Source organism: Petromyzon marinus, chromosome 84 (genome assembly GCF_048934315.1).
Source record: "Petromyzon marinus isolate PM22_M1 ecotype Great Lakes invasive population chromosome 84, UKy_Petmar_22M1.pri1.0, whole genome shotgun sequence".
Lineage (NCBI taxonomy): Eukaryota > Metazoa > Chordata > Hyperoartia > Petromyzontiformes > Petromyzontidae > Petromyzon > Petromyzon marinus.
In genome coordinates, this window is record NC_133749.1 from 1,890,254 (window position 1) to 1,901,959 (window position 11,706).

At 54.3% G+C, this 11,706-nt stretch overlaps 1 protein-coding gene across 2 annotated transcripts in view; it reads left to right on the top strand.

The window, feature by feature from the left end:
• The window catches only part of LOC142907859 (glutamate receptor 2-like), a 28,264-nt gene extending 17,336 nt beyond the window's left edge, over positions 1-10,928 (top strand). For both annotated transcript variants that reach the window (XM_076057723.1, XM_076057724.1), the window contains exons 5-7: positions 601-807; positions 2,914-3,116; positions 10,553-10,928. In XM_076057723.1, coding sequence (XP_075913838.1) covers positions 601-807; positions 2,914-3,116; positions 10,553-10,913 — 771 coding nt within the window. In that variant the 3' untranslated portion in view covers positions 10,914-10,928. The remainder of the gene's footprint in view (positions 1-600; positions 808-2,913; positions 3,117-10,552) is intronic.
• Positions 10,929-11,706: the final 778 nt, after the last annotated feature.

Here is an 11,706-nt window from a genome sequence, read left to right on the forward strand (position 1 = left end):
TGATGATGACTATGATGATGACTATGATGATGACTATGATGATCATGACTATGATGATGATGACTATGATGATGATGACTATGATGATGATGATGACTATGATGATGATGATGATGACTATGATGATGATGATGACTATGATGATGACTATTATGATGATGACTGGATGATGATGACTATGATGATGACTATGATGATGACTATGATGATGATGACTATGATGATGATGATGACTATGATGATGATGATGACTATGATGATGACTATGATGATGACTATGATGATGACTATGATGATGATGATGACTATGATGATGACTATGACTATGATGATGATGACTATGATGATGACTATGACTATGATGATGACTATGATGACGATGATGATGACTATGATGACGATGATGATGACTATGATGATGATGACTATGATGATGATGATGATGACTATAATGATGACTATGATGATGATGACTATGATGATGATGATGATGACTATAATGATGACTATGATGATGATGACTATGATGATGATGATGATGACTATGATGATGACGATGATGACGATGACTGGATGATGATGATGATGACGACACCACAGGACTCACCGTACTTCATGATGAAGCCCAACCACGCCGTGTTGCGTGGCAACGCCCGCTACGAAGGCTACGTAGTGGACCTCGCCGAGGAGCTGTCCAGGGCCCTCGGCTTCAGCTACGTCCTGAGCCTCGTGCCCGACGGCCGCTACGGACGCAGGGAGCCTGGCACGAGGGTGTGGCAGGGCATGATCGGAGAGGTTCTCTACGGGGTGCGTCACTCACTCAGTCACTCAGTCACTCGCTCAGTCACTCAGTCAGTCACTCACTCAGTCACTCACTCAGTCACTCACTCAGTCACTCACTAACTCAGTCAGGGAGCCTGGCACGAGGGTGTGGCAGGGCATGATCGGAGAGGTTCTCTACGGGGTGCGTCACTCACTCAGTCACTCAGTCAGTCACTCACTCAGTCACTCACTCAGTCACTCGCTCACTCAGTCACTCAGTCACTCACTCAGTCAGGGAGCCTGGCACGAGGGTGTGGCAGGGCATGATCGGAGAGGTTCTCTACGGGGTGCGTCACTCACTCACTCAGTCACTCAGTCACTCACTCAGTCACTCACTCACTCAGTCACTCACTCAGTCACTCACTCAGTCACTCACTCACTCAGTCACTCACTCACTCAGTCAGGGAGCCTGGCACGAGGGTGTGGCAGGGCATGATCGGAGAGGTTCTCTACGGGGTGCGTCACTCACTCACTCAGTCACTCAGTCACTCACTCAGTCACTCACTCACTCAGTCAGTCAGTCACTCACTCAGTCACTCACTCAGTCAGTCACTCACTCAGTCACTCACTCACTCAGTCAGGGAGCCTGGCACGAGGGTGTGGCAGGGCATGATCGGAGAGGTTCTCTACGGGGTGCGTCACTCGCTGGCTCAGTCACTCACTCAGTCACTCACTCAGTCACTCACTCAGTCACTCAGTCACTCACTCAGTCACTCAGTCACTCACTCAGTCAATCAGTCACTCACTCACTCAGTCACTCAGTCACTCAGTCACTCACTCAGTCACTCAGTCACTCACTCAGTCACTCACTCAGTCACTCAGTCACTCACTCAGTCACTCAGTCACTCACTCAGTCACTCAGTCACTCAGTCACTCAGTCACTCACTCAGTCACTCACTAACTCAGTCAGGGAGCCTGGCACGAGGGTGTGGCAGGGCATGATCGGAGAGGTTCTCTACGGGGTGCGTGGAGCGCTCACTCAGTCACTCGCTGAGTCACTCAGTCAGTCACTCAGTCACTCACTCAGTCACTCGCTGGCTCACTCAGTCACTCAGTCACTCAGTCACTCACTCAGTCACTCGCTCAGTCACTCAGTCAGTCACTCAGTCACTCACTCAGTCACTCACTCACTGGCTGGCTCACTCAGTCACTCAGTCACTCAGTCACTCACTCAGTCACTCACTCACTCAGTCACTCACTCAGTCACTCACTCAGTCACTCACTCACTCACTCAGTCACTCAGTCACTCACTCAGTCACTCAGTCACTCGCTGATTCACTCACTCGCTCACTCACTCACTCAGTCACTCACTGGTTCACTCACTCAGTCACTCACTGGCTCACTCAGTCACTCGCTGGCTCACTCACTCGCTGGCTCATTCACTCACTCAGTCACTCGCTGATTTACTCGCTCACTCACTCAGTCACTCGCTCGCTCATTCACTCGCTCACTCACTCACTAAGTCACTCGCTGATTCACTCACTCGCTCACTCACTCACTCAGTTACTCGCTGATTCATTCACTCGCTCACTCAGTCACTCGCTCGCTCATTCACTCGCTCACTCACTCACTCAGTCACTCGCTGATTCATTCACTCGCTCACTCAGTCACTCGCTCGCTCATTCACTCGCTCACTCACTCACTCAGTCACTTGCTGATTCACTCGCTCACTCACTCGCTCATTCACTGGCTCACTCACTCACTCAGTCACTCGCTGATTCATTCACTCGCTCACTCAGTCACTCGCTTGCTCATTCACTCGCTCACTCACTCACTCAGTCACTCGCTGATTCATTCACTCACCCACTCACTCGCTCACTCACTCAGTCACTCGCTGATTCACTCACTCACTCACTCACCCACTCACTCGCTCACTCACTCACTCAGTCACTCGCTGATTCACTCGCTCGCTCACTCACTCAGTCACTCGCTGATTCACTCGCTCGCTCACTCAGTCACTCGCTGATTCACTCGCTCACTCACTCGCTCGCTGGATGTAACTCTCTCCACTCCCCACCCCCACCACCACCACCTCCCTCCCCCACCTCCCCCCACCTCCCCCCTCTCCACCGCTGGATGGACGCGGCTCAGCGCGCCGATCTGGCGGTGGCTCCGCTGACGATAACGTCAGAGCGGGCGGCCGTGGTGGACTTCACGAAGCCCTTCATGACGGTGGGCATCTCGGCCATGCTGCTGGGGGGAGAAGCGGCGCTCCCTGGGGGCTCGCTGTCGCTGCTGGCTCCCCTAGGGCACGACACGTGGCTCTGCCTGCTGCTGGCACTGCTGGGGGTCGGGTGAGCTCAGTCGCTGAGTCAGTCGCTCGCTCAGTCAGTCAGTCACTCGCTCACTGAGTCACTAGGGCACGACACGTGGCTCTGCCTGCTGCTGGCACTGCTGGGGGTCGGGTGAGCTCAGTCGCTGAGTCAGTCGCTCGCTCAGTCAGTCACTGAGTCACTCAGTCACTCGCTCAGTCAGTCACTCGCTCAGTCAGTCGCTCAGTCAGTCAGTCAGTCACTCACTCACTGAGTCACTAGGGCACGACACGTGGCTCTGCCTGCTGCTGGCACTGCTGGGGGTCGGGTGAGCTCAGTCGCTGAGTCAGTCGCTCGCTCAGTCAGTCACTCGCTCAGTCAGTCAGTCAGTCACTCAGTCAGTCACTCAGTCAGTCACTCGCTCAGTCAGTCAGTCGCTCAGTCAGTCAGTCACTCACTCACTGAGTCACTAGGGCACGACACGTGGCTCTGCCTGCTGCTGGCACTGCTGGGGGTCGGGTGAGCTCAGTCGCTGAGTCAGTCGCTCGCTCAGTCAGTCAGTCACTCAGTCAGTCAGTCACTCAGTCAGTCAGTCAGTCGCTCGCTCGCTGACTCAGTCACCCACTCACTCACTCAGTCAGTCAGTCAGTCACTCAGTCACTCGCTCAGTCAGTCACTCGCTCAGTCAGTCGCTCAGTCAGTCAGTCACTCACTCACTGAGTCACTAGGGCACGACACGTGGCTCTGCCTGCTGCTGGCACTGCTGGGGGTCGGGTGAGCTCAGTCGCTGAGTCAGTCGCTCGCTCAGTCAGTCAGTTAGTCAGTCAGTCAGTCACTCAGTCAGTCACTCAGTCGCTCGCTCGCTGACTCAGTCACCCACTCACTCACTCAGTCAGTCGCTCAGTCAGTCACTCAGTCACTCAGTCAGTCACTCAGTCACTCGCTCAGTCAGTCAGTCACTCGCTCAGTCAGTCACTCAGTCAGTCAGTCGCTCAGTCAGTCAGTCACTCACTCACTGAGTCACTAGGGCACGACACGTGGCTCTGCCTGCTGCTGGCACTGCTGGGGGTCGGGTGAGCTCAGTCGCTGAGTCAGTCGCTCGCTCAGTCAGTCAGTCAGTCACTCAGTCAGTCAGTCACTCGCTCAGTCAGTCACTCGCTCAGTCAGTCAGTCAGTCGCTCAGTCAGTCAGTCACTCACTCACTGAGTCACTAGGGCACGACACGTGGCTCTGCCTGCTGCTGGCACTGCTGGGGGTCGGGTGAGCTCAGTCGCTGAGTCAGTCGCTCGCTCAGTCAGTCAGTTAGTCAGTCAGTCAGTCACTCAGTCAGTCACTCAGTCGCTCACTCGCTGACTCAGTCACCCACTCACTCACTCAGTCAGTCGCTCAGTCAGTCACTCAGTCACTCAGTCAGTCACTCAGTCACTCGCTCAGTCAGTCAGTCACTCGCTCAGTCAGTCACTCGCTCAGTCAGTCGCTCAGTCAGTCAGTCACTCACTCACTGAGTCACTAGGGCACGACACGTGGCTCTGCCTGCTGCTGGCACTGCTGGGGGTCGGGTGAGCTCAGTCGCTGAGTCAGTCGCTCGCTCAGTCAGTCAGTCAGTCACTCAGTCAGTCAGTTAGTCAGTCAGTCACTCAGTCGCTCGCTCGCTGACTCAGTCACCCACTCACTCACTCAGTCAGTCGCTCAGTCAGTCACTCAGTCACTCAGTCAGTCACTCAGTCGCTCGCTCAGTCAGTCACTGAGTCACTCAGTCACTCGCTCAGTCAGTCACTCGCTCAGTCAGTCGCTCAGTCAGTCAGTCACTCACTCACTGAGTCACTAGGGCACGACACGTGGCTCTGCCTGCTGCTGGCACTGCTGGGGGTCGGGTGAGCTCAGTCGCTGAGTCAGTCGCTCGCTCAGTCAGTCAGTCACTCAGTCAGTCAGTCACTCAGTCAGTCAGTCAGTCGCTCGCTCGCTGACTCAGTCACCCACTCACTCACTCAGTCAGTCGCTCAGTCAGTCACTCAGTCAGTCAGTCAGTCACTCAGTCAGTCAGTCACTCAGTCAGTCAGTCAATCAGTCAGTCACTCAGTCAGTCAGTCAGTCACTGAGTCAGTCAGTCACTGAGTCAGTCAGTCAGTCACTCAGTCAGTCAGTCAGTCACTCAGTCACTCGCTCAGTCAGTCAGTCACTCGCTCAGTCAGTCACTCAGTCAGTCAGTCGCTCAGTCAGTCAGTCACTCACTCACTGAGTCACTAGGGCACGACACGTGGCTCTGCCTGCTGCTGGCACTGCTGGGGGTCGGGTGAGCTCAGTCGCTGAGTCAGTCGCTCGCTCAGTCAGTCAGTCAGTCACTCAGTCAGTCAGTTAGTCAGTCAGTCACTCAGTCGCTCGCTCGCTGACTCAGTCACCCACTCACTCACTCAGTCAGTCGCTCAGTCAGTCACTAAGTCACTCAGTCACTCGCTCAGTCAGTCACTCGCTCAGTCAGTCGCTCAGTCAGTCACTGAGTCACTCAGTCACTCGCTCAGTCAGTCACTCGCTCAGTCAGTCGCTCAGTCAGTCAGTCACTCACTCACTGAGTCACTAGGGCACGACACGTGGCTCTGCCTGCTGCTGGCACTGCTGGGGGTCGGGTGAGCTCAGTCGCTGAGTCAGTCGCTCGCTCAGTCAGTCAGTCACTCAGTCAGTCAGTCACTCAGTCAGTCAGTCACTCAGTCAGTCAGTCACTCACTCACTGAGTCACTAGGGCACGACACGTGGCTCTGCCTGCTGCTGGCACTGCTGGGGGTCGGGTGAGCTCAGTCGCTGAGTCAGTCGCTCGCTCAGTCAGTCAGTCACTCAGTCAGTCAGTTAGTCAGTCAGTCACTCAGTCGCTCGCTCGCTGACTCAGTCACCCACTCACTCACTCAGTCAGTCGCTCAGTCAGTCACTAAGTCACTCAGTCACTCGCTCAGTCAGTCACTCGCTCAGTCAGTCGCTCAGTCAGTCACTGAGTCACTCAGTCACTCGCTCAGTCAGTCACTCGCTCAGTCAGTCGCTCAGTCAGTCAGTCACTCACTCACTGAGTCACTAGGGCACGACACGTGGCTCTGCCTGCTGCTGGCACTGCTGGGGGTCGGGTGAGCTCAGTCGCTGAGTCAGTCGCTCGCTCAGTCAGTCAGTCAGTCACTCAGTCAGTCAGTTAGTCAGTCAGTCACTCAGTCGCTCGCTCGCTGACTCAGTCACCCACTCACTCACTCAGTCAGTCGCTCAGTCAGTCACTCAGTCAGTCAGTCAGTCACTGAGTCAGTCAGTCACTGAGTCAGTCAGTCAGTCACTCAGTCAGTCAGTCAGTCACTCAGTCACTCGCTCAGTCAGTCAGTCACTCGCTCAGTCAGTCACTCGCTCAGTCAGTCGCTCAGTCAGTCAGTCACTCACTCACTGAGTCACTAGGGCACGACACGTGGCTCTGCCTGCTGCTGGCACTGCTGGGGGTCGGGTGAGCTCAGTCGCTGAGTCAGTCGCTCGCTCAGTCAGTCAGTCAGTCACTCAGTCAGTCACTCAGTCAGTCAGTCACTCAGTCGCTCGCTCGCTGACTCAGTCACCCACTCACTCACTCAGTCACTCGCTCAGTCAGTCACTCGCTCAGTCAGTCGCTCAGTCAGTCACTGAGTCACTCAGTCACTCGCTCAGTCAGTCACTCGCTCAGTCAGTCGCTCAGTCAGTCAGTCACTCACTCACTGAGTCACTAGGGCACGACACGTGGCTCTGCCTGCTGCTGGCACTGCTGGGGGTCGGGTGAGCTCAGTCGCTGAGTCAGTCGCTCGCTCAGTCAGTCAGTCAGTCACTCAGTCAGTCAGTTAGTCAGTCAGTCAGTCACTCAGTCAGTCGCTCAGTCAGTCACTGAGTCACTCAGTCACTCGCTCAGTCAGTCACTCGCTCAGTCAGTCGCTCAGTCAGTCAGTCACTCACTCACTGAGTCACTAGGGCACGACACGTGGCTCTGCCTGCTGCTGGCACTGCTGGGGGTCGGGTGAGCTCAGTCGCTGAGTCAGTCGCTCGCTCAGTCAGTCAGTCACTCAGTCAGTCAGTCACTCAGTCAGTCAGTCACTCGCTCGCTCAGTCACTCGCTCAGTCACTCAGTCAGTCAGTCAGTCACTCAGTCAGTCAGTCACTCGCTCGCTCAGTCACTCGCTCAGTCACTCAGTCAGTCAGTCAGTCACTCAGTCAGTCAGTCACTCGCTCGCTCAGTCACTCGCTCAGTCACTCAGTCAGTCAGTCACTGAGTCACTCAGTCACTCGCTCAGTCAGTCACTCGCTCAGTCAGTCGCTCAGTCAGTCAGTCACTCACTCACTGAGTCACTAGGGCACGACACGTGGCTCTGCCTGCTGCTGGCACTGCTGGGGGTCGGGTGAGCTCAGTCGCTGAGTCAGTCGCTCGCTCAGTCAGTCAGTCACTCAGTCAGTCAGTCAGTCACTCAGTCAGTCAGTCAGTCACTCGCTCGCTCAGTCACTCGCTCAGTCACTCAGTCACTCAGTCAGTCAGTCAGTCAGTCAGTCAGTCACTCAGTCAGTCAGTCAGTCACTGAGTCAGTCAGTCACTGAGTCAGTCAGTCAGTCACTCAGTCAGTCAGTCACTCAGTCAGTCAGTCGCTCGCTCAGTCAGTCAGTCAGTCGCTCGCTCAGTCACTGAGTCAGTCGCTCGCTCAGTCAGTCAGTCACTCAGTCAGTCACTCAGTCAGTAAGTCGCTCGCTCGCTGACTCAGTCACCCACTCACTCACTCAGTCAGTCGCTCAGTCAGTCACTCAGTCACTCAGTCAGTCACTCAGTCGCTCGCTCAGTCAGTCACTCAGTCAGTCAGTCAGTCACTCAGTCAGTCAGTCACTCAGTCAGTCAATCAGTCAGTCAGTCACTCAGTCAGTCAGTCAGTCACTGAGTCAGTCAGTCACTGAGTCAGTCAGTCAGTCACTCAGTCAGTCAGTCAGTCACTCAGTCACTCGCTCAGTCAGTCAGTCACTCAGTCAGTCACTCAGTCAGTCAGTCGCTCGCTCAGTCAGTCAGTCAGTCACTCAGTCACTCGCTCAGTCAGTCACTCAGTCACTCACTCGCTGACTCAGTCACCCACTCACTCACTCAGTCACTCACTCGCTCAGTCACTCGCTCGCTCAGTCAGTCGCTCAGTCAGTCAGTCACTAAGTCACTCAGTCACTCGCTCAGTCAGTCACTCGCTCAGTCAGTCGCTCAGTCAGTCACTGAGTCACTCAGTCACTCGCTCAGTCAGTCACTCGCTCAGTCAGTCGCTCAGTCAGTCAGTCACTCACTCACTGAGTCACTAGGGCACGACACGTGGCTCTGCCTGCTGCTGGCACTGCTGGGGGTCGGGTGAGCTCAGTCGCTGAGTCAGTCGCTCGCTCAGTCAGTCAGTCAGTCACTCAGTCACTCAGTCAGTCAGTCACTCAGTCAGTCAGACAGTCACTCAGTCAGTCAGTCGCTCGCTCGCTGACTCAGTCACCCACTCACTCACTCAGTCAGTCGCTCAGTCAGTCACTCAGTCACTCAGTCAGTCACTCAGTCGCTCGCTCAGTCAGTCACTCAGTCAGTCAGTCACTCAGTCAGTCAGTCACTCAGTCAGTCAATCAGTCAGTCAGTCACTCAGTCAGTCAGTCAGTCACTGAGTCAGTCAGTCACTGAGTCAGTCAGTCAGTCACTCAGTCAGTCAGTCAGTCACTCAGTCACTCGCTCAGTCAGTCAGTCAGTCAGTCACTCAGTCAGTCACTCAGTCAGTCAGTCGCTCGCTCAGTCAGTCAGTCAGTCACTCAGTCACTCGCTCAGTCAGTCAGTCAGTCACTCAGTCACTCACTCGCTGACTCAGTCACCCACTCACTCACTCAGTCAGTCACTCACTCGCTCAGTCACTCGCTCGCTCAGTCAGTCGCTCAGTCAGTCAGTCACTAAGTCACTCAGTCACTCGCTCAGTCAGTCACTCGCTCAGTCAGTCGCTCAGTCAGTCACTGAGTCACTCAGTCACTCGCTCAGTCAGTCACTCGCTCAGTCAGTCGCTCAGTCAGTCAGTCACTGAGTCACTCAGTCACTCGCTCAGTCAGTCGCTCAGTCAGTCAGTCACTAAGTCACTCAGTCACTCGCTCAGTCAGTCACTCGCTCAGTCAGTCGCTCAGTCAGTCACTGAGTCACTCAGTCACTCGCTCAGTCAGTCACTCGCTCAGTCAGTCGCTCAGTCAGTCAGTCACTGAGTCACTCAGTCACTCGCTCAGTCAGTCACTCGCTCGCTCAGTCAGTCGCTCAGTCAGTCAGTCACTGAGTCACTCAGTCACTCGCTCAGTCAGTCACTCGCTAGCTCAGTCAGTCGCTCAGACAGTCAGTCACTCAGTCAGTCAGTCGCTCGCTCAGCAGTCACTCGCTCAGTCAGTCAGTCACTGAGTCACTCAGTCACTTGCTCAGTCAGTCACTCGCTCGCTCAGTCGCTCAGTCACTCAGTCAGTCAGTCAGTAACTCAGTCAGTCACTCAGTCACTCACTCACTCAGTCACTCAGTCACTCGCTCAGTCACTCGCTGACTCAGTCGCTCGCTCAGTCACTCAGTCAGTCAGTCAGTCACTCAGTCACTCGCTCAGTCAGTCACTCAGTCACTCACTTACTCACTCAGTTAGTCACTCAGTCACTCACTCACTCACACACTCAGTCACTCACTCACTCGCTGACTCACTCAGTCACTCACCCATCCACCCACTCAGTCACTCAGTCACTCGCTCAGTCAGTCACTCAGTCACTCACTTACTCACTCAGTTAGTCACTCAGTCAGTCACTCACTCGCTGGCTCAGTCACTCAGTCACTCACTCGCTGGCTCAGTCACTCACTCAGTCAGTCACACACTCACTCACTCGCTGACTCACTCAGTCACTCACTCGCTCACTCAGTCACTCAGTCACTCACCCACTCACTCACTCACACACTCACTCAACCACTCACTCAACCACTCACTCAGTCACTCACTCACCCAGTCACTCACTCACACACTCACTCAACCACTCATTCACTCAACCACTCACTCAGTCACTCACTCACTCACTGGCTCACTCAGTCACTCGCTCACTCACTCGCTCACTCACCCACTCACCCACTCACTCACCCACTCACACACTCACCCACCCACTCACCCACCCACTCACCCACCCACCTACCCACTCACCCACCCACCCACTCACTCACTCACCCACCCACTCACTCACTCACCCACCCACCTACCCACTCACCCACCCACCCACTCACCCACCCACACACTCACTCACTCACCCACTCACCCACTCACTCACTCACCCACCCACCCACCCACCCACTCACCCACCCACCCACCCACACAACCACCCATCCACCCACCCACCCACCCACTCACCCACCCACTCACCCACCCACCCACTCACTCACTCACCCACCTACCCACCCACTCACTCACCCACGTGGTCTGTAACCCCCCCTGCCCCCCCCCCAGCTCCGTGCTCTTCGTGTTGTCACGCTTCAGCCCCTACGAGGGGGGGGGCCGAGGGGGCGGGGCGGTGGTGGTGGGGGGGCGCCCCCCCGCTACCCCCAGCACCAAAGTGGCGATTGGGGACAGCTTGTGGGGGGCCTTCAACCTGCTGATACAGCATGGCAGTCATCTCACTCCACGGTACATCAACAACATCAACAACATCAACAACAACAACCTGTCTCTGTGTGTGTGTGTGTGTGACTGTGTGTGTGTCTGTGTGTGTGTGTGTGACTGTGTGTGTGTGTCTGTGTGTGACTGTGTGTGTGTATCCGGCAAAACAACCCCCTACCTCCATAAAACCATTTTGGTTTCTCCAATGTAAAGACATATCTCGGACCGCATCCGCGAACATAAAGCAGACTTGAAACACGGTAGGACGAACTCCTCTGCCGTGGCAGATCACTGTTATAAATCAGTGGGCTCACATGACATTGACTTCTCCAAGACGGAGGTTCTTTGCAAACCAACCGGCTACCATGAGAGATTCGTTCATGAGGCCATTCACATATACAAGCACAGAGACAATTTCAACCGAGAAGATGGATTCAGGCTTAGTAACCACTGGAAAGATGTTTTAAACCATTTCGGTTCTTAATTAATTGTATTTTTACGATGACCTTCAGACCGCAGCTCTTTCGCCAGCATTGCCTCTTAATACCTCTCACACCACGGTTAATGGTATGGTTTTACAACATGGAGTATACTAGGGCCTCGCAGCTGTCTCTCTCCACCTCCTCTGTTCCGACCATGGACGAACTCGTCCGTCTGAACGGGGCCCGTAGCTATCCGTGGTGCTGAAATTTGAGGGTAAGAATCCACCCATTTTTTCGCCATATAGCATTGTGATATATAACGACTTATTGTTGGTAGCTTAGCTGATTGGAGAATATAGAGTTTATTGATAACATGAAGGTAATTTATATTTTAGTTTTTATTGGTTCACTATATAGTACTGTGAATAGCTCAGATGTGTAGTCATTTCTGTGACCAGTCACTAGCTAATCACTCAGTTATTTCAATGCTAAATTCGCCTAGTTATTTCAATGCTAAATTTTCCTGTTTGATTTGTACTAAGTGCCTCGGTGAATGTGTATGCTCTGACTTTAACGTAGCTA